Genomic DNA, 23,502 nt, shown 5'->3' with positions numbered 1-23,502 from the left:
GATCAGTGGGCGGGCCTTGTCCGCGTATTGTGGGACCCACTGGGCGTAGTAAGAAAAGAACCCGAGGCATCGTTTGAGAGCCTTGGGGCAGTGGGGGAGGGAAAGCTCCATGACGGGGCGCATGCGGTTAGGATCGGGCCCCAGCAGTCTGATGTAGCCGAGGATGGCTAAGCGGTCTGTTCTGAACACGCACTTCTCTTTGTTATAAGTGAGGTTGAGGAGAGATGCGGTGTGGAGAAATTTGGCAACGCTGGCGTCATGGTCCTGCTGGTCGTGGCCGCAGATGGTGACATTGTCTAAGTACGGAAACGTGGCCCGCAGTCCGTACCGGTCAACCATTTGGTCCATTTCTCGCTGAAATACCGAGACCCCGTTAGTGACGCCGAAGGGAACCCTAAGAAATTGATACAGTCGGCCGTCCGCCTCGAAGGCAGTGTAGGGACGGTCAGACTTACGGATGGGGAGCTGGTGGTAGGCGGATTTCAGGTCAATTGTTGAGAAGACCCGGTACTGTGCAATCTGATTGACCATATCAGATATGCGAGGGAGGGGGTACGCGTCGAGCTGCGTGTACCGGTTGATGGTCTGGCTGTAGTCCACGACCATCCTGTGTTTCTCCCCAGTTTTAACCACCACCACTTGGGCTCTCCAGGGACTGTTGCTGGCCTCGATAATACCCTCCCTAAGCAGCCGCTGGACTTTGGAGCTGATGAAGGTCTTGTCCTGGGTGCTGTACCGTCTGCTCCTGGTGGCGACGGGTTTGCAATCTGCAGATTGGCAAAGAGGGAGGGAGGGTCAACCTTGAGGGTCGTGAGGCCGCAAACGGTGAGAGGAGGTAGGGGTCCGCCGAATTTGAGGGTGAGGCTTTGGAGGTTACATTGGAAGTCCAGGCCCAGTAAAAGTGTCACACAGGGGTTGGGGAGAACGTACAGGCGGAAACGGCTGAATTCCACGCCTTGTATGGTGAGTTTGACCAGACAGAAGCCCCGGATCGAGACGGAGTGGGATCCGGAGGCCAGGGAGATCCGCTGGTTGGCGGGATGGACCGCGAGGGAGCAGCGCCTTACCGTGTCCGGATGGATGAAACTGTCCGTGCTCCCGGAGTCGATGAGGCAGGAGGTCGCATGGCCGTTGATGAGCACCGTCGTTGAAGCAGTAGCCAGGTTGCGAGGACGGGATTGGCCGAGCGTCATGGAGGCGAGTAGCGGGCGATCGACCGAAGCGGCAGCGACCCGGGTCCCGTGGTCCAGTTCCGAGGGCAGGACAAAATGGCGGCATCTGGAGTACCTACGGGGAAGAAGGTGGCGGCCCCCATGCAACGCACGTTGCGGGGGTGGGGCAAGATGGCGGTGACCATGGAGCACACGTTGTGGGGGCGGGGTAAGATGGCGGCGACCATGGAACGCACATGGAGTCGGAAGATGAAGATGGCGGCGCCCATGGTGCGCACATGGCGGGGGCGGCGAAAGATGGCGGCGCCCACTGGTCGAACGTGGCCCCGGGAGCAGCGGACGGCAGGACCCATTGGGCAATCGGCTGAGGTGAGGGGAGAGTTCGGGCGCGAGAGCGGCAACTGCGCGGGACTGGCACACCGCTGCAAAGTGGCCTTTCTTGCCACAGGATTTGCAGGTGCAGTGCTGGCGGGGGTGCTTTTGCTGACCACAGAACTAGCAGCGGGGCCCCCCAGGGTGCACGGTGCGGCGAGTAGCGCAGGGATGCTGCACGGGAGCGGCCCCAGTCGGGGGGGTCGGTTGCGGGGTCCACGAGGGGTAGGATGGGTGGGTCGCGCGGCGGGCGGGGTAGGATTGTACATTACGGGAAGCGGCCGTCATTGAGAGCGCTAAAGTTTTTGTTGCCGCAAGGTCGAGAGCGGTCCCTTCCAGCAGTCGTTGCCGGATGGGGTCCGATGCAATACCCGTCACAAAGGCATCCCGCATGAGGAGATTCAAATGTTCCGTGGCCGAGACAGCCTGGCAGTCGCAGTCCCGTACTAGAGGGATAAGGGCCCGCCAGAAGTCCTCAATCGACTCACCCGGTTGCTGAACGTGAGTGGAGAGTACATGTCTCGCAAACAGAGTGTTCGTCAACTGGGCGTAATTCTCTTTGAGAAGTTCCATGGCCCGGGCGTAGGTAGGCGCGTCCTGAATCAGCAGGAACATGCTGGAGCTCAACCTTGAGTATAGGAGTTGTACCTTCTGAGCCTCCGATGGTGCAGGGTCCGCTGAGGAGATGTAGGCCTCGAAAACAGCCAGCCAGTGGTTAAAGTCTTTCCTGGCGTGCGGCGACTGTGGATCCAGCTGCAGGCGATCGGGCTTAATTCTGATGTCCATGATGTTGGAAAATCTCACTGTAATAAATTGTGGTGCTAACAATTGCACACAAAGAATCAAATCGGTACAAGAGAGGCTTTATTACAGTGAGATGCTATTCCTTCAGCTGCAGCTGTAGAATGGCATCTCAGGGAAACTTATGAATATTTATACTGCTCCCTGTGGGCGGAGCTAGCCGGCAGGGGCTTACCGGAAAACCTGTAATACAGGTACTGTCGTACATTCCCTAATGCAAGCACACACATATATATACTGGTAGATCACCACAATCCTAAATTCCTGATATCCACAATTGGATTGTACTGGCCTTCTCCGCAGCCCTTCAAGAGCACTTGCAACATCAGATAATCACTGACCCCATCTACATAAAAATAAATCAGACACATAAATATTATAAGTTCACTCAAGTCCAATCAAAATAGTGTTTTTACTTCCTAATTCTGTGATCTTAATGAGTGTGCGCTTGTTGTGTGTGTATGGATGTGTTTGTGTGTGCCTGTGCATGGCTGTGTTTTTGTGTGTGTGTATGTATGTGTGCCTCTGTGTTGTGTGCATATGTATGTGTGTGCCTCTGTGTGTTGTGTGTGTATGTATGTGTGCCTCTGTGTGTATGTGTGTGCATGTATGTGTGTGTGTGTGTATGTATGTGTGCCTATGTGTGTGTTGTGTGCATATGTATGTGTGTGCCTCTGTGTGTTGTGTGTGTATGTATGTGTGCCTCTGTGTGTGTGTGTGTATGTATGTGTGCCTCTGTGTGTTGTGTGTGTATGTATGTGTGTGCCTCTGTGTGTTGTGTGTGTATGTATGTGTGCCTCTGTCTGTGTGTATGTGTGTGCATGTATGTGTTGCGTGTGTGTATGTATGTGTGCCTCTGTGTGTGTTGTGTGCATATGTATGTGTGTGCCTCTGTGTGTTGTGTGCATATGTATGTGTGTGCCTCTGTGTGTTGTCATGTTGTGGAGATGCCGGTGTTGGACTGGGGTGAGCACCTGAGGAAGGAGCAGTGCTCCGAAAGCTAGTGTTTGAAACAAACCTGTTGGACTTTAACCTAGCATTGTAAGACTTCTTTCTGTGTGTTGTGTGTGTGTGCTTGTGTGTGTACATGTGTGTTATGTATGTGTGTGCCTCTGTTTGTGTGTGTGTGTGTGTTGCTGCTTGGACCCAAACCTCTGGCAGGAATAAAAAAAAATTTTTTAATACAGTACCAATTTGTTTGAATTTTATTTTGTGGAAAAAGTCCGCAGTTTTAATGGTTTTCTTTAATCTTAAGAAGAAACTGTACTGAATGTAATGTATTTATAACGATGATCCTTTCCCCTGCACACAGACCACAACGGCCAGTTGCTTGTCGGTCAATGAGGATTTTATCTTCTGCGGTTGTGCTGATGGGGCAGTGCGGCTTTTTAACCCTGCTAACCTCCATTTCATCGCAACAATGCCCAAGCCACATGACCTGGGCATGGATATCGCAGTTGCCACGGAGCCAAGGTGAGATTTGGGTTGGCTTTGTGCTTTATGGAGGTGAAGGAAGGTTGGGAAATTATCCCACTGCTGGAATATTCTGGGAAGATATTCGGTCTGCAGTGACCACCGAAATCTGAGTTGAGAAATGGTTCACAGAGTGTTAAATTCGCCGAATGTGAGTGACTGTAAATGTGGGTCCACTTCGGCTGACGGTCCAAAGCAGAGGCTACACCTCTGCAGGAGCAACAGCAGCTGCCTTCTCCTCAGTTGCATACCCCTTCGTCGGGGCAGCGGGACAGACACTCAGATCCAGCTGGGTGGAAGTGAGAGCCCCGACACAGGGCCTAAGCACAGAGGATCAGCTCTCTCGACAGGCGTGAGCCCCAGTGCCTCAGGAGGATGAGCCTCTCACTGTAGGCCACGGCTGACACCTGCAGCCTCCTGGAACAAGACCTCCTTCCCATGGGAGCAAGTGGGAATGCATTGTCAATGGCTGACAAGGCTTGTCACTGGAGGGTCATTATCACTTTACTGTTTGCTGTACACAAATAGGTTGTCACATTCCCTACACGACAACAGTGACCACTCTTTGGAAAGCACTTTGGATGTGAAAGGCACGATAGAAAGCTTCTCACAGTCCCTTTAAGCGGAGGCCGAAGTGGTGCTTCAGGGTGAGTGAGAGTGGGAGTGTGCCATTCATTGTAGAGCGGGGTGCTTGTCCAAGGGAAATGCGGTCTTCTGTCCCTCACTAACTCTCTCCAGAAGCTATGTTACTGAACCAGGGAGGAGAACAAAACACACACAGATCAAGCGATGAATCCTTTGCTTGTTCAAGCATGGCTGTTGTCAGCATGTGATGTGAAAGTGGGCTTGATGGCATTTCGCTCTATTCAAAAATGCCACCGATGTATGAGAGGCTTGTCCTTCAACACAAATCAAGAGTCAGTGCCACTAAATGCTGAAGTAGTCTTATTAAAGGAGCAATGCATGCTTTTTGTTTTGTCTCATCTAACGTTGACGCTCATTCTTAGTTAAAGGGATCCAGCAGTCTTCACTCCCTCACCCAAGGGCCCATTCTTTGGGCCTGTGCCTCTTCACTCCCTCACCCAAGGGCCCATTCTTTGGGCCTGTGCCTCTTCACTCCCTCACCCAAGGGCCCATTCTTTGGGCCTGTGCCTCTTCACTCCCTCACCCAAGGGCCCATTCTTTGGGCTGGGCCTGCGCTTCTTGAACCTCTCCACCAAAAGGAATTTCCTCATGTCACGGGTCTGGGTCTGCTGTGGACTGTTTGATGGGGATTGATTGTTATAATGAGTCAACAACTCCTCTCTCACTTTATTCTGTCACTACTGAGATGGTAAAAGACATTATGGATTGGACCCGTTTCCTTTTGTCAGCTAGAAATTTCTACATTCGTGTGTTCTTTAAGTCTGGGCCTAAAAAGTGCACATTTACTGAGACGGAGTATCTCTGCTGAACCAGATAATGCTCCTTCCTGTTTGTTTTTAATATTTATTCTTCGGTTATGGGCCTCACTGGCAAGGACAACATTTAGTGCTCCTCCCCTATGAGAAGGTGGTGCCTTCATGAACCTCTGCAGTCCATGTGGAGAAGGTAATTCCCCAGTGCTTTTTGTCAGGCAACTCCAGCATTTTGACCCAACAGCTACGAACGAACAACGATATATGCCCAAGTCATGGTGTGATTTGGAGGGGACCTTAGCGCTGATGGTGTTCCATTCAGCTGCATCCCTTGTCCTTCTAGCTGGTGGAGGTAAGAGGTTTGATATCATCCTCTTCGCACCAGGAATCATCAGAGAGTGACCAGGTGTAACTTCATTTCCTGATCTGAAATGGGAATGGAGGGAACAGGCCTACCTGCACACCAGCGATGCAGAAAGCCACTGAACTTGATTTAAACCCCTATTGTCAGAAACCAATTGAAACTTTCCATTCGCCATGCCCCTCGCTCCTCCTACCTTCATCCTGTGGGTCACTGGGGACTTGGCCAGTTGCCAGGCGATCGCCTCACAATAATAGTCCGGAGAGCCAGTTCACCAGGTAGGATTTGAGCCACTGTCTCCCTTCCCCCCTCGTCTGTAGCTAAGGCCGCAGGTCAATCAATGGAGGTGCTTCACCTCCAGGTTGGGGACCAATTGCTGAGTCACTTCTTTTCATTTAAAAAGTTGGGAGAAATGCTGCCTCAAACTTGAGATTCCCACTCTCCCGCTTATCTGAAATGGCAGGCTGCAGTTCCTTCGAGACTGAAGGACCTCCAGTCCTGTGAATCTATCGTCTGACCACTAATTGACCGACTGGGAGAAAATCATTTCCAGGTGACTGTTCCTCACACAGTGCAAGGTTCTGACCCCCACTTTACCCTGGTGTTGGGATCCTGAAATCCATAGGAGAATTGCTGCCCCCTGAAGCTAACTATAGCCCCTTGCCACCACACTTCCACCCAATAGCTGCCGCTGGTTGAGATCAGTTGACACAGGCCAGGGGTCAGGCCTGGAGGTTTCCTCATCTGTATGATGTTATGAATTACTTTGCTAAGCAGAAGCCACACATACTGCAGTCAGACAGACTTCTGCTCCCTGCTGGATCAAACGGTAGTTTGATGGAGACAATTGTGGCACGCGAGGTTTGACTTTCAACTGTCTGAATTCTGCCTCGTTGAAGCAAAAAGCTTAAATTCGGGTGTTTAATCAAGTTCAAAAGAGGCTGCAGAGATACCTTCAAAATGAGAGGTTGCAGTTCACTTAGCAACACTTCGCTACTGTTTCATTGCTCTTTTAGAATATTGTTTTGTGGTTTACTAACATTACTTTATTTCTTTTCCAGCCGCCTATTCTCAAACAGAGCAGATGCCAAGTACCCAGACACCATTGCACTGACCTATGACCCCACAAACCGCTGGCTATCATGTGTGTACAATGACCACAGCCTGTACGTGTGGGATGTAAGGGACTTCAGGAAGGTCGGGAAAGTGTACTCTGCTCTCTACCATGCATCTTGTGTTTGGAGTGTCGAGGTAAGGCTGTGGGTTAATTCACTGTGGAAAGTCATTTAATAAAGAAATTAAACAAGACAGCTTCTTCCTTAAAGCATCTTGGAGGCTGGTTTGCACCTATGGTTCCTCACATATATTCTCTCACCCATAGTTCCTACATTATAACAACCTCTGCATTTCAAAAGTACTTTATTGACTGTAAAATGCTTTGGGACATCCTGAGGTTGGATAAGGTGCGACTGCTAGTCATCCCTCCCTTCCTCTCAACCCCAGCCTTTTTCCTTTCCTCTCTCTCTTCTCCCTTCACCTCCTCCTCTCACCTCTTATTTTCTTCCTATCTCTGTTTCTTTCCTTCCCACTTCCAATATTTTCTGACAGAGTTACATTATCCTGCTATACTTGGCCCACTCACTTCAGATGGTCTGCGTTTGGGAAAGCTCTGAATAGTGTCACTACACAACAGTATTAAGTGTGGCTGATGGTGCAAAACAGGCAATATTTATAATAGTTACCCAGAGTATGTCATGCCTGACTTTTCCTGTTTGTTGAAGTGTGACGATTGGAAGATGTCAGGAACATTGGATTATGAATGCAGTTTAAGGGTTAAACGCCTAGAGTTTGAATGTGTTTGTTTAAAAGGGATTTTGGTTTACTTCCAGGAAAAAGCAGGTGAAATTGACAAGGAATGTGTTTATCAGTCTGGGCTAATGCACTGTGGTTTGCCTGGGGAAGTCCCTGGAGAGTTCATTTGCTTTTGCAGCCTGCGGAGAGAAATTGTTTTTTTTAGTTTGGGGAGATGAGGGTGGAGCCAAGGAATGCAGGGAGACATTTTGAGAAGCTGTGGAGAGAGAGAGACAGAGGTTTGGAGACCGCCTTTTCGGAAGTGAAGTCTGATCTGGAAACCTTTGTGTTTCAGATCACAAGTAAAGGCAGTTTTCTTTCTCAGCAGGAGAGTTTAAGAAAGAGGAGTGGTAGTATATTTTAAAGCAGAGCATTCTTGTCTGAAGACAAGAAAGAGGCTGAAACAACCGAGTTGAAGCAGCGAATTGAAGATATTCAGCCAGAGTCTGAAGGGGTTCTAACAAGAGCCAGAATTTGTTCTGTACCCCAAGTATTCCTCTGTGCCCTGCTGATGTTTAAGCTGGATTGAGAGCTGTGTGTTTCTTTTCTTGTTGTTTAGTGGGAAATTGTATAATTGTATTAAGAAGTAATTGTAAGCTGTTTTTTTTAGGTGTTAAAAGTTTAATATTGTATTCATAATAAAGTTTTGTTTTAGAAATACCAAAGCTCAATTTTTTTCATGCTATCACTCCTGGAGTGAATCATTCTTTCCGCGCAGTCTTAAAATAAATTAAAATATTGGTGTTTTGGTCCAGTATCCTAGCTACTGTTGGGGTCTGGTCTGGGATCATAATAGAAGTCAATTGGAGAGACGTGGCAGACCCAATATTGTCCATTTGATGCCAATATCCAATGTTAAGACTGCCTCCAACTTTTGCCTGGAGCCACAAGACTAGTGGATGTCTTGATGGACCATATATTTCTGAGACACTGCCAGGGAATGAGCCTAGATTTGTGACCTGCCACACACCGAGAAACTACTTTCCGTAATGCTCCAACAGGCGCAGTTGTTAAGTGGAATCAAAGCATTTCCCCTCAACAGGAAAACAAACAGGGAGATAACAGAACCACAATTTTTTAAGCAACTTGACTTTGATGCAATATGTAACTTGCTGCGTGGAAACTGGAATAACGCGCCCTCACTAGAGTCTGAAATACTTCTCCTGAATAGAAATGGGATAACTATTCCCCAGTAGAATTTGGACAATCCTGACTCATAATACGAATCCTGAAGCTTGTTTTTGTTGGGACCGTGAGCACTGAAGCTGTTTCCAGGTGAGAATTGAAAAGAAGGCCCCGAAACATTGCCAATAGGGCGGCACGGTGGCACAATGGTGAGCACTGCTGCCTCACAGCGCCAGGGACCCGGGTTCAATTCCGGCCTCGGGTGACTGTGTGGAGTTTGCACCTTTTCCCTGTGTCTGCGTAGGTTTCCTCCGGGTGCTCTGGTTTCCTCCCACAGTCCAAAGATGTGCGGGTTCGATGGTTTGGCCATGCTAAATTGCTCCTTGGTATCCAAAGCTGTGCAGGTTAGGTGGGGTTACGGAGATAAGGTCGGGGAGTGGATCTAGCTAGGGTGCTCTTTCAGGGGGTCGGTGCAGACTCAATGGGCGAATGGCCTCCTTCTGCACTATTGGGAGTCTAGGAAAAGAATTAGGCCAATAATGGTGTATCAATGGAACAATAGAATGGGATATTTTAAACTCACATCACCTAAACTGTGTAACTGGAATTTCAGACGTTACATGAATTCTACCTATATCTCCCACTGTCTGGGGAAAGTGGGCAGCATAATCAAAAACCCCTCCCACCCGGCTTACTCACTCTTCCAACTTCTTCCATTGGGCAGGAGATACAAAAGCCTGAGAACAGATTCAAAAACAGCTTCTTCCCCGCTATTACCAGACTCCTAAACGGCCCTCTTATGGACTGACCTGATTAACACTGTACTCTTGTATGCTTCACCCAATGCCGGTGTCTATATATTTACATTGTGGACCTTGTGTTGCCCTATTCTGTATTTTCTTTTTATTTTATTTTATCTTCATGTACTGTATGATCTGTTTGAGCTGCTACAGAAAAATACTTTTCACTGTACCTCGGTACCTATGACAATAAAAAAAATCCAATCCAATTCAAATTCAGCCCACAAACTAGGCCTTTTTTAATGCTGAACATTTGGAATGCGTATCATTGTGTTTAACAGGTGTACCCAGAAGTAGAGGACAGTAATCGGGCATGTTTGCCTCCAGGCTCCTTCATTACCTGCTCATCGGACAACACCCTCCGACTCTGGAACACCGAGGGCTCCACCACCCATGGGACCTCACTGCATCGGAACATGCTCAGCAACGTAAGCACCCAAGCAATCTCTGCCAATTAATCCTATGGACTCTAGTCACTTAAACCAGAACCTTCAGGCTAGCCCATAAATTGATTGAATTATGTTCTGCAACCTGACAAGCTGGGATTTTAACTCTCGAGGCATCGATGGTATAGTTTTATTGTCATTGGACTGTATTCCAGAGACCCAGGATAAATCTCTGGGGTCCGAATCCCACCATGGCAGATGGTGAAATTAGAACTCAATAAAAAGTCTGCAGTTAAAATTCAATGGATTTTCCAAGAAAAATTCAACTCTTAACGATGCCCATTAAACCATTGTTGATAGTTGTAAAAAACCATCTGGTCCACTAATGTCCTTTAGAGAAGGAAATCTGCCATCCTGTACAAACAAACATGTACGAAGAGGCGAACCTGAAGTTGTTTCGAATTTCTTTTTCTCAAAACCCAGGATTTGCTGAAGATTCTCTACATGGACTCCAACACGTCGACGCTGCTAGATGTGGAAAACACTTCAGCGGGAGGCTCTGACAAACCAGATTCCCAAACTGCTGAGGTGAAGACTGGAATCAGAACCCTGTGTGTCAGCCCCGATGGACAGCATATGGCATCGGGTGACCGGGCTGGAACCTTGAGGTAAGTCTCCTCTGGGGAAGGCATCTCCCACATAGTTAAATCAGCTGAGTACTGAATACGTATAGCAGAGTCCAGCAATGGGGGCAGTGAGATACTCCTAAAGGTAATCAGTCTGCACTCTGTCTTGACCAGGGCTTCTCAAACAGTGGGTCACGACCCCCCCCCCCCCCCTCTCCCCCCCTCCCTCCCCCTCCCCCCCTCCCCCCCCGCCCATCCCCAGTGGGGTCACGAGGTGGGATTTTGGGGTCACGATCTCTGAGACAGCAATGGCCGCCATGGAGCACGGACTGATTGTTGACAGACTCTGTGCTGTAACCCCCTCTGCCAATTCAGTCATTTATGTGCAACCGATGTAAGTGATCTGAATGAAGTGACCACAGATGCACTTTTTGTCTGTCAAGATTTATTAAGAGACACCTAGATGACTGGCCAATGTCTATAGTGCAAGGCAACTTCAACTTTATGAATGGGAGAGCAGATCGGCAGCAATTGGCTGAGAGCAAGCTTGTATTTCAAAACAAGAGAATTCTCAGTGAGGGGTTTTATAATTTGCAGATCCTGGCACTGAATGACATGGAAAGACCTTCAGGGATATGGGCCAAAGGCAGGTATATGGATTTAGGCCACAGATCAGCCACAATCTTATTGAATGGTGCGACAGGCATAAGGGGCTGAATGGCCTACTCCTGTTACTTTGTTCGTGTAGAAAGACTTGCATTTATATCGTGCTTTTCATGACCACCGGACATCTCAAAGTACTTTACAACCAATGGAGATCCTTTGGCAGTGATTTGGGGGTGGGGGATGAGGTGAGTGGGGTGGTGGGGTGGGGGGTGGGGGTGAGTGGGCCGGGTGACCAAAAACCTGATCAAAGGAATGGGTTTTAAGAATTGTCTTACACGAAGAGAAGGAAGGAGGCGGAGAGGTTTAGAGAAGGAATTGCAGAGCGTGAGGCCTCCGCGGGAAGGTACGGCAGTCAGTGGGCACAGGGGTGGGCCAGAGCTGGAGGAGGTAAGAGTGACAAGGCTACGGTGGGATTTAAAAACGAAAACACCCATCTTAAATGTGTTGCCCCGAAGGTTCTGTGGTAAGGTAATCAGCAAAAACAAGGGTGATGGGTGACTCTGACAATTAGCTCGGTTATCTACAGCCAATTTGTCTGTCCAATCTACACGTGGTTCATGGTGGAATGGACTGATGCACCTGTGTTGCAATGTGTCTGACAGGGTCCATGACCTCCAGCTGCTGAGAGAGCTCCTTCAAGTGGAGGCCCATGACTCGGAGATCCTGTGCCTTGAATACTCCAAACCAGAAACTGGTAAGAACAAATTTAAAACAGAATTCTGTCTGTAGCAAGGTCATCCAATAGAAATCATTGACTAGCAACAGGTGTAGCTATGGCAACACTGTTTAACTCTGTACACTCATTTTAGTAGAAAATATTGTTTTTCCCTTTTAAAAAGGAGACACATTTATTGAATTATTCATCTTGATGAAACTGGGGCAACTTGTTATCATCCTAATTGGCTATTAAGAAGAGGTGAAAACACCTCTTATTCATTCACACCGTACAGTACCTCTCACGCACATTTACTTATCAGATTTCTGTTGCCACCAAGTAACCAAGAGACTAAAGCATTCACAGCGATTAAAGAATAATCACATGCTCTGCTTTTCATCTTACTATTCTACCAACTAAGGCATGAAAAGGTTAAAGTTCACCCATGTCTACTGTGCAAAGACGAGGCCTGGATTCACATCCCCGATGATGGTGGCTCATTTTTATATCCACCAATCAGACATGGAATTAACCACATCTGGATTCACAATTGTCCAAATAGGGCCACTGGCTGATGTATTGGGCGGCACAGATCCACATGACGACCGCTATCTAAATTACCTCAGTGTACCTAGTGACTGAACTTTGTAGAAGAGTTAGATCCTAGGTTCCATCCTCCAGTTGCTTTTAGTTAATCAACATCAGCCAGAGTGGAAATAGATACCCCTTGTGGTGCCTGGGCCCAGAAGAATTGCAATTAGTCTTGCCCCCACAACCCAAATATGGGGCAGTACGGTAGCATTGTGTATAGCCCAATTGCTTCACAGCTCCAGGGTCCCAGGTTCGATTCCGGCTTGGGTCACTGTCTGTGCGGAGTCTGCACATCCTCCCCGTGTGTGCGTGGGTTTCCTCCGGGTGCTCCGGTTTCCTTCCACAGTCCAAAGATGTGCAGGTTAGGTGGATTGGTCATGCTAAATTGCCTTTAGTGTCCAAAATTGCCCGTAGTGTTGGGTGGGGGTACTGGGTTATGGGGATAGGGTGGAGGTGTGGACCTTGGGTGGGGTGCTCTTTCCAAGAGCCGGTGCAGACTCGATGGGCCGAATGGCCTCTTTCTGCACTGTAAATTCTATGTCTATGCCTATGCAGGGTAAGTGGATTGGCCACGCTAAATTGCCCCTTAATTGGAAAAAAAGAATTGGGTACTCTAAATTTATTTTTAAAAATCATATTACATAATATAAGTTACAATGGATACCGATTTGAGACACTGACCCAATCCCAGGATGCAAAGGTTAAATATAAATTGACATTGCACTGTACTGGCCCCTCATTTGCTTGGTTGGCTTGGAGTCCATGGCCAGGTAACCTCTGTGTATTTTGATGTTCTCCAAATGTTCTCCAAAACTCTTCTGCCCATATCATTACTCATACCAATTTCCATTCACCTACCACCCCTCAGATTTACCAATCTACATTAACTTCTAGATTGTCCTTCTCATTTTATCATTAAAATCTCTCCAAGCCCTAGCCCCTCCCAATCCCAATAACTTTCTCTAGCCCTACAGCCGCCGGGATCCTCCAATTCTGGTCTCTTGTGCATTCCTGATTTTCATTGCACTGCCGTTATTGGCTCTGCCTTCAGCAGCCGCCTTTGGGCCTTATCTCTGGAGTTCCCTCCCGAAACCTCTCCACCTTCAACTTTCTCTCTTTCACGGCGCTTCTTGAAGCCTACTTTTTTAGCCAAGGATTTGACCACCTGTCTTTGTATTTCTATGTGGCCTGGTCTCAGTTTTTGCCCAATAACGCTCCTATGGATTTCATTTCATGAAAGGCGTTATTACTTGCAAGTTGTTGTTCATGTTATCGGGCAGGCTTTGCCCCCATGTCTGTATCTGATTTTTATTTTAATTCTTTCCTTATCCTTCACCAGGCATGAATTTGTTGGCGTCTGCCAGCCGAGACCGTCTGATCCATGTGTTAGATGCAGAGAACGATTACAGCCTGCTCCAAACACTAGACGAGCATTCCTCTGCCATCACTGCCGTCAAGTTCACAGGTACGGATGTGTGTGGGTGTGTGTGCCACATGCTTAGTGTTGACGGTTTAGCTCAGTTTTTTTTAATAGAATCTACAGTGCAGAGGGAGGACAATCGGCCCATCGAGTCTGTACCGGCCCTTGGAAAGAGCACCCCACTTAAACCCACACCTCCACCCTATCCCGGTAACCCCACCCAACCTTTTTGGACATTAAGGGCAATTTATCATGGCCAACCCACCTAACCTGCACCTCTTTGGACTGTGGGAGGAAACCGGAGCACCCGGAGGAAACCCACGCACACACGAGGATGACTTGCAGACTCTGCACAGACAGTGACCCAAGCCGAGAATCGAACCTAGGACCCTGGAGCTGTGATGCAACTGTGCTAACCATTGTGCTACCCTGCAGTCCCACTGTGCTACCGTACCGCTCTCACCGTGCTGCCGTGCCGCCTCCCTGTGCTACCATGCCGCCCAGTTGGCTGGACAGTAGGTTTGTGATGCAGAACAATGCCAACAGCGCGGGTTCAATTCCCATACTGGCTGAGGCCTTCTCAACCTTGCCCCTCGCCTGAAGTGACCCTCAGGTTAAATCACCACCTTTCAGCTCTCCTCCTTAAAGCTAAAAGCAGCCCTGCGGCCATTTTGGACTATGGGCGATTTTATTAATGTTGACTAGAACCACTATTTACTGAACTGTATTTGGTTCTATTAACCAGCTGCGTTTCCTTCACACCTTTTACTTCAGTGTGGTACATTGAAACCATGGATTTCCTCTTTTCCCCTGGTGTTTGCTCCTCGGTTTCATGGAAGGGGGATGCTGAGAGGAGCTGGGTTTTGTGGTGCAAGATATGGGGTAGTATTTAATGGTGGTGACATGGGTCTAACCTCCACTGGGGAGGGGGTGAGAACACGACTAATGCCTCCTTTTGAGAATTCTCACAGAATTAAGTGCCAATCAGGCACTTAACTGGGCAGCCATGGGCCTTCCTCAGGATCAAGGACCCCGGGAACGGAAATTCCACCATTCTAGAGCTCCTGACCAGTCAGAGGCAAGCAGCTGTGCAGTGCTCAGCAGTGCCATCAGGGGAGTGGTGGAATTTGCCAGTGACGCACCAATCCAAGGCCCATGAACACTGAAGGACAATTGCCCACTCAAGGGCATCAATTGGCAGGGGGAAGGCTGTCACGGGCCTTCCTGTCTGGACTTAACTGGAGCAGAGACAGGAAGATGGTGGACTCCTCCACCACCAAATGCCCTCGGGGGACGACATTAAATTCCGCCCAAGGAATCAAACTAGAAGTTGGATTCACAATTAATTTAACTCCCCGTTGACACAATTAGTATTCCGTCGATTTCACAGCACAGTGTTTATACTTCACATGGGGTTGATGGAGGTATTGTTCTAATGCCACTGGACTTGCAAGGCCTGGACTTGAACCCTGGGAACATGGGTTCAAGTCTCCACCATGGCAGCTGGTGGAATTTAAATTCAATTGGTAAAAAATCTTGAATCAAGAACTAATCTCAGGAATGGTGACTGTGAAACTATCATTAATTGTCATAAAACCCCAGCTGGTTCACTTTAAGGAAGGAAATCTGCCACCCTTACCTGGTCTGGCCTACATGTGACTCCAGGCCCACAGCAATGGGGTTTACTCATAACTGCCCTCTGAAATGGCCCAAAAAGGCCACTGAGTTCAAGGACAATTAAAGATGGGCAACAAATAATGGCCTTGTCACTGACACTCAAGTCCCTTGGAAAAAACCCGAAAACCAGCTCTTTGTCATCTCACTCCATCAACATAATCTTCGACTCCTTATCATGTCCATGTGCTCTCCTACTGTCCCTTTTAATGCATTGATGCTATTCACCTCAAGTCAATCTGATCCTGATCACATTACAGTTAGTGGGATCTTGCTATGTGGAGGCTGGCTGCTGTGTTTCTTACAAGTTACTGCTTTTCAAAAAGTACTTAATTAGCTGTGGTGTATTTTGCGAGGTCTGGTGGTTATGAAAAGTGCTGTATAAATGTGCCTGAACAGGAGCCGGCACTGACACACGCATCGGCTGCACAGTACCAGATGACAGCGAGTTCTCCATGTCCAACCAGTATGGACACTTCCAGGTGCTGAATTTTCACATAGACATGGAACATACAGTGCAGAAGGAGGCCATTTGGCCCATCAAGTCTGCACTGACCCACTTAAGCCCTCACTTCCACTCTATCCCCGTAGCCCAATAACCCCTCCTAACCTTTTGGACGCTTAAGGGCAATTTAGCATTGCCAATCCACCTAACCTGCACATCTTTGGACTGTGGGAGGAAACTGGAGCACCCGGAGGAAACCCATGCAGACACGGGGAGACCATGCAGACTCCGCACAGACAGTGACCCAGCGGGGAATCGAACCTGGGACCCTGGCGCTGTGAAGCCACAGTGCTAGCCACTTGTGCTACCGTGCTGCCCATCTGAATGAATAGACCTCCTGTTTTTGTGTGTGGCTTCCCTGTGGTTGCTGGCAGTACGTGTAAAACTATCAACATCCTAGGGGTTACCACTGACCAGAAACTGAACTGGACCACCTCTGTATTGACAAGACCAGGTCAGAGGCTGGGAATCCTGCAATGAATAACTCACCCCCTGTCTCCCCAAAGCCAGTCCACCATCAAAAGGCACAAGTCAGGAGTGTAATGGAATACTCTCCACTTGCCTGGATGAGTGCAGCTCCTACAAGACTTGAGAAGCTCAATACAATCCAGGGCAAAGCAGCCCACTAGATTGGCACCCCTTCCACAAACATTCACTCCCTCCACCAGCAACACACAGTAGCAACCGTGTGTACCATCTACACGATGCACTGCAGGAATCCCCCGAGGTTCCTTAGGCAGAACCTTCCAAATCCACAACCACTCTCTGGAAGTCCGCTTACAAGTCAGACACCATCCTGACTTGGAACACTATCACCGTTTCTCAACTTCGCGAAGTCTAAATCCAGCAACTCCCTCCCTAACAGCACTGTGGGTATACCTGCGCCACATGGACTGCAGGGGTTCAAGAAGGCAGCTCACCACCACCTTCTCAAGGGCAATTAGGAATGGGCAATAAATGCTGGCCGACCAGCGATGTTTAGATCTCATGAATGGTAAAAAAACAAATATAACTGCTTCAGCCGCTTTACATGCTGTGTCCTGCCTCAATAAATAAGCCGACAGGCAGGTAAGCCTGTGCTGAAATGATCCATGACTGTTATCTGCAGTTCTGCTCCGCTGGGACTCATGAAGCTGATATTTTTCTTCCTGTTCGGTGAAACTGGGAACATAGATAAGCCCGTTGAGAATCCCAAGTTACCGTGGCAACTTAGTCACCTTCCTTTCTTCTTCACAGCAAATGATGGGAATGTCAGGATGATCACCTGTGGAGCAGACAAGAGTATTTACTTCCGGACAGCACAGAAGGTAACACATAGCAGTGTTGTACAGAGACACCTTGATGAAAATCACATCGAGGAGTTCAGATGGTTTATATATAGAATAATGGCTACCCGACAGTGAGTTACAGACTGGAATTTAATCGAGAGGTTCAGATGGTTTATATATAGAGTAATGGATTCCCGGGAGTGAGTGAAAGACGGGAATCTAATCGAGGGGTTCAGATGGTTTATATATAGAATAATGGATACCCGGGAGTGAGTTACAGACTGGAATCTAATCGAGGGGTTCAGATGGTTTATATACAGAATAATGGCTACCCGACAGTGAGTTACAGACTGGAATTTAATTGAGGGGTTCAGATGGTTTATATATAGAATAATGGATACCCAGGAGTGAGTTACAGACTGGAATCTAATCGAGGGGTTCAGATGGTTTATATATAGAATAATGGATACCCGGGAGTGAGTTACAGACTGGAATCTAATCGAGGGGTTCAGATGGTTTTCTATAGAATAATGGATTCCCGGGAGTGAGTTACAGACTGGAATCTAATCGAGGGGTTCAGATGGTTTATATATAGAATAATGGATACCCGGGTTTAAGTTACAGACTGGAATCTAATCGAGGGGTTCAGATGGTTTATATACAGAATAATCAATACCCAGGAGTGAGTTACAGACTGGAATCTAATCGAGGGATTCAGATGGTTTATATATAGAATGATGGATACCCGGGAGTGAGTTACAGACTGGAAACTAATCGAGGGGTTCAGATGGTTTGTATATAGAATAATGGATATCCGAGAGTGAGTTACAGACTGGAATCTAATCGAGGGGTTCAGATGATTTATATGTAGAATAATGGATACCCGGGTTTGAGTTACAGACTGGAATCTAATTTTTTTTTTTTTTTAAATAATTTTTATTGAAGAAATTTTTCAAAATACAAACATTTTAACCCCCCCTACATTTACATTTAAATTATAACAAAACAAAGTCAAACCCCCCTACTTAACAAAAAAAGAAAAAAGCCCCCCCCCCCCCCCCCCACTCGTGCGTCCCCCCCCCCCCCCCCCCGCCGGCGAACCGACAGTCAGACCAACTTATCATTTCTAGCAGCGTCCTCGGGCAGGCCTTGCCCGTGCCACCACCGCTACCGTACTTCCTTCGTCTTTGTCCCCCCTTCCCCCCCCCCCTCCCCCCCCCCCCCCCCCCCCCCCCCCCTCCCCTCCCGGGTTGCTGCTGTCACGGCCTCAGTTTCTATCTCTGATCCAAGAGGTCTAGGAAGGGTTGCCATCGCCTGAAAAACCCCTGCACCGACCCTCTCAGGGCGAATTTGATCCTTTCCAATTGGATGAAGTTTGCCATGTCGTTTAACCAGGTGTTAACACTCGGAGGCCTTTCGTCCCTCCACTGAATCAAGATCCTCCTCCGAGCCACCAAGGACGCAAAGGCTAATATTCCAGCCTCCCTCGCCTCCTGTACCCCCGGTTCCACCCCAACCCCGAAGATCGCAAGTCCCCATCCTGGCTTGACCCTGGACCCCACCACTCTCGACACCGTCCCTGCCACCCCCTCCCAGAACTCCTCCAGTGCCGGACATGCCCAAAACATATGTGCATGATTCGCAGGGCTTCCCGAACATCTAATACACCTGTCTTCACCCCCGAAAAACCGACTCATCCTTGTCCCCGTCATGTGGGCTCTATGCAGTACCTTAAATTGAATGAGACTTAGTCTCGCACATGACGACGACGAGTTGACCCTCTCCAGGGCGTCTGCCCATGTCCCGTCCTCTATCTGTTCCCCCAGCTCTAACTCCCACTTATCTTTTAGCTCCACTACTGGTACCTCCTCCACCTCCTGCATAATCTTATAGATGTCCGAGATCTTCCCCTCCCCGACCCAGACCCCTGATAGCACCCTGTCACTCACCCCCCTGTCGGGAAGCGCGGGGAACCCCTCTACCTGTCGTCTGGCAAATGCCTTCACTTGGAGGTACCTGAACGTGTTCCCCGGGGGGAGCCCAAATTTCTCCTCCAGCTCTCCCAAGCTCGCAAACCTCCCCTCTATAAACAAGTCCCTCAGTTGTCTAATACCCGCCCTCTGCCAGCTCTGGAATCCCCCTCCTGTATTTCCCGGCGCAAATCTGTGGTTCCCTCTTAGTGGTGCCCCTATCAGACCTCCCACTTCCCCCCTGTGTCGCCTCCACTGCCCCCAGATCTTGAGGGTGGCCGCCACCACCGGGCTCGTGGTATACCTCGTGGGAGGGAGCGGCCAAGGTGCCGTTACCAGTGCCCCTAAGCTTATGTTGCCGCAGGACGCCCTCTCCATGCGCTTCCAGGCTGCCCCCTCCCCTTCCATCATCCACTTTCGTACCATCGATGTATTTGCCGCCCAGTAATATCCTGAAAGGTTGGGTAACGCCAGCCCTCCACTATCCCTACTCCGCTCCAAAAAGACCCTTCTAACTCTCGGGGTGCCATGTGCCCACACATACCCCATGATACTACTCGTTACCTTCTTGAAAAAGGCCCTGGGGAGGAAGATGGGCAGACACTGGAACAAAAACAAGAACCTCGGGAGGACCGTCATTTTAACTGACTGCACCCTCCCTGCCAGCGACAGCGGCACCATGTCCCACCTCTTAAACTCCTCCTCCATCTGTTCCACCAGTCTGGAAAAGTTCAACTTGTGGAGGGTCCCCCAGTTCTTTGCCACCTGCACCCCCAAGTACCTAAAACTTTTAACTGCTCGTTTGAAGGGGAGCCTCCCAATTCCCTCCCCTTGGTCTCCCGGGTGTATTACAAAGACCTCACTTTTCCCCAGATTTAATTTATACCCCGAAAAGTCCCCGAACTCCGCTAGTATCCCCATTACCTCCGGCATTCCCCCCTCCGGGTCTGCCACATACAACAACAAATCATCCGCATAGAGCGAGACCCGATGTTCCTCCCCTCCCCTTGTCAGTCCTCTCCACCCCCCTGAACCCCTCAGTGCCATCGCCAACGGCTCAATCGCTAATGCAAAGAGTAAGGGGGATAGGGGACATCCCTGCCTAGTACCTCGATGGAGCCCAAAATATTCTGACCTCCTCCCGTTTGTTACCACACTTGCCATCGGAGCTGAATAGAGCAGTTTTACCCACTTGATAAATCCCTCCCCAAACCCAAACCTTTCCAACGTCTCCCACAAGTATTCCCACTCCACCCTGTCAAATGCCTTCTCCGCGTCCAACGCTACCACTATCTCCGCCTCCCCTTCCACTGCTGGCATCATAATCACATTTAACAATCTCCGGACATTTGTGTTAAGTTGGCGTCCCTTCACGAACCCCGTCTGGTCTTCATGGACTACCCCTGGCACACAGTCCTCTATCCTGGTTGCCAGGACCTTTGCTAACAGCTTGGCGTCAACATTCAGGAGGGAGATGGGCCTGTAGGACCCGCACTGGACCGGGTCCTTGTCCCGCTTCAAAATCAAGGAGATCAGGGCCTGCGACATTGTTGGGGGCAGAACCCCCCCCTCGCGCGCCTCATTAAAGGCTCTCACCAGCACTGGACCCACCAAGTCCATAAATTTCCTGTAAAACTCCACCGGGAACCCATCCGGCCCTGGCGCCTTCCCCGCCTGCATCTGGCCTATCCCTTTAATTAGCTCCTGCAGCTCTATCGGCGCCCCCAACCCTTCTACCCGCTCCTCCTGTACCTTTGGGAACCCCAATTTGTCGAGAAAGTTCTTCATTCCCCCTCTCCTCTTCGGCGGTTCAGACCTATACAATTCCCTATAGAAGTCCCTAAAGACCCTATTCACCTCTTGCCCCTTCTGCACTACGTCCCCACCCCTCTCTCTCACTCCCCCAATCTCTCTGGCTGCATCTCGCTTACGAAGCTGGTGTGCCAGCATCCTGCTCGCCTTTTCCCCGTACTCATACGCCGCACCCTGCGCCCTTCTCCACTGCATTTCCGCCTTCCTAGTGGTCAGTAGGTCGAACCTGGCCTGCAAGCTACGCCGCTCCCTTAATAGCCCCTCCTCTGGTGCCGCCGCATATTTCCTATCTACTTCTAGGAGCTCCCCCACCAGCCTCTCCCTTTCCTGCCTCTCCTTCCTCTCTCTCTGTGCCCTTATGGAGATCAGCTCTCCTCTAATCACTGCTTTCAAGGCCTCCCAGACCGTCCCCACCTGCACCTCACCTGTGTCATTCGTACCCAGATAGTTCTCAATGCCCGTTCTCACCCTTCTGCACACCTCTTCGTCCGCCAACAGCCCTACATCCAGGCGCCACAACGGGCGTTGATCCCGCGCCTCCCCCATGTCCACGTCCACCCAATGTGGTGCATGGTCCGATGTCGCAATGGCCGAGTACTCCATGTCCTGCACTCTCGATATCAGCCCCCTGTTCAATACGAAAAAATCGATCCTAGAGTACACTCTGTGGACGTGGGAGAAAAAAGAATACTCCCTCGCCCTAGGCCTACCAAATCTCCATGGGTCTACCCCTCCCATCTGCTCCATGAACCCCCTTAACACCTCTGCCGCTGCCGGCCTCCTATTCGTCCTGGAACTCGATCTATCCAGCCCAGGGTCTAACACCGTATTAAAGTCCCCTCCCATGATCAGGCCCCCTGCCTCCAGTCCCGGGATGAGGCCCAGCAGGCGCCTCATAAAACCCGCGTCGTCCCAGTTCGGGGCATACACATTTACCAGTACCACATTCTCTCCCTGCAGCCTACCCCTCACCATCACGTACCTGCCCTCCTTGTCTGCCACCACCTCTGCCGCCACAAACGACACCCTCTTTCCCACCAAAATCGCCACCCCCCGGTTCTTGATATCCAAGCCTGAGTGGAACACCTGTCCCACCCACCCCTTTCTCAGGCGGACCTGATCTGCTACCCTCAAATGAGTCTCCTGCAGCATTGCTACATCAGCCTTCAGTCCCTTCAGGTGTGAGAAGACCCTTGATCTTTTGACCGGCCCATTCAGCCCCCTTACGTTCCACGTGATCAATCGGATCGCAGAGCGACCCGTCCCTACTCCCTGTCGATTAGCCATGTCTTGTCCCTTGCTCGCCCCGGGTCATCCCTCCTTTTCTGACCCGCTTCCCATAGCGATGCCCCCCCCCCCCCCCCCCCCCCCCCCCCCACCCCCCCGGCTCTCCCCTTCTCGTCCCTGGTCTTTCCAGCAGCAACCCGGTGTCCCCCCCCAGCCGCCTTCCCCCCCCCCCCCCCCCCACCCCCACCCCCTGGCTAGGACCCCTCCTAGCCGCGATGTACCCAACATCGTACTCCCGAGAGTCAGCTGGTCTCCGCTGACCCGGCTGCTCCTGCCACATTCCGACTCCTCCCGGTTCACCCCATCTGCGCCCGTGAAAGATCCCCTTAAAACCCCCAGAGAAAGACCCGCATAATCAACCCGCTCCCCCCCGTCCCGTCTCCCCAACTTAACGATATAAATACCCAATGGCAACTAAATACATAAATACTTAACTACATACTTAAATAACAAAATAATTAACTAGCTATCAACTAACAGTGTGCCCAACCATCACCCTCCATCAAACAGTATAAATAACCGCAGATAACCATAACCCGAAAAGAAAAAAAGAACAAAAAACCCCCCCAAGCACCCAAAGGAAAAGGGTAAGAGGGGTAAATAACTAAGGGAAATTGGAAACGGGAAGAAACACCCCATAAGAAGCCAACGACCCACAATAGAGATTTCAACAGTACAAATACAGAAACACCCAACAACTCGAAACCTTCAAGATATTCAGAAAAGTCAACCGTTCGAGAAAAAACACCCCAAACAATCCACGAAACTGTTACCCAGTTCCGACCTGGCCTGAAAAAGAAAAGGGCCACTTGCTCAATCAAGAGTCCCCAGGCGGCTACGACCGCCGGTGCTCCCAGGTTTTAGTTCGTGTCCAACTTTTCCTCTTGTACAAAGGTCCAGGCCTCCTCTGGGGACTCGGAATAATGATGTTGGTCCTTGTAGGTGACCCACAAGCGCGCCGGCTGCAGCATTCCAAATTTGATCTTTTTCGCGTGTAGCACCGCCTTTGTCCGGTTGTACCGGGCCCGCCGCTTTGCCACCTCCGCACTCCAGTCCTGGTACACCCTTACCGTCGAGTTCTGCCACTTGCTGCTTTTCTCCCTTTTTGCCCACCTCAGGACTTTCTCTCGATCACTTAGCCGCTGGAACCGCACCAGCACCGCCCTCGGGGGCTCGTTTGCCCTAGGCCTCCTGGCCATGACCCGGTATGCCTCTTCCAATTCCAGGGGCGCCGGACCGGCCCCTTCCCCCATCAGGGAGCTCAACATCTCCGCCACATATCCCGGGAGA

At 49.8% G+C, this 23,502-nt stretch overlaps 1 protein-coding gene across 1 annotated transcript in view; it reads left to right on the top strand.

Annotated features, from left to right (window-relative positions):
- The window catches only part of mapkbp1 (mitogen-activated protein kinase binding protein 1), a 339,461-nt gene that overhangs the window by 204,536 nt on the left and 111,423 nt on the right, over positions 1 to 23,502 (top strand). The window contains 7 exon segments of the mRNA XM_038783933.1: positions 3,658 to 3,818; positions 6,638 to 6,827; positions 9,634 to 9,780; positions 10,222 to 10,406; positions 11,633 to 11,724; positions 13,616 to 13,741; positions 17,112 to 17,182. Of these exon segments, the coding sequence (XP_038639861.1) occupies positions 3,658 to 3,818; positions 6,638 to 6,827; positions 9,634 to 9,780; positions 10,222 to 10,406; positions 11,633 to 11,724; positions 13,616 to 13,741; positions 17,112 to 17,182 (972 nt within the window).

The sequence above is a fragment of the Scyliorhinus canicula genome, chromosome 2, assembly GCF_902713615.1.
Source record: "Scyliorhinus canicula chromosome 2, sScyCan1.1, whole genome shotgun sequence".
In the NCBI taxonomy this organism is placed as follows: domain Eukaryota; kingdom Metazoa; phylum Chordata; class Chondrichthyes; order Carcharhiniformes; family Scyliorhinidae; genus Scyliorhinus; species Scyliorhinus canicula.
This window is presented reverse-complemented; position numbering and strand designations above follow the sequence as displayed.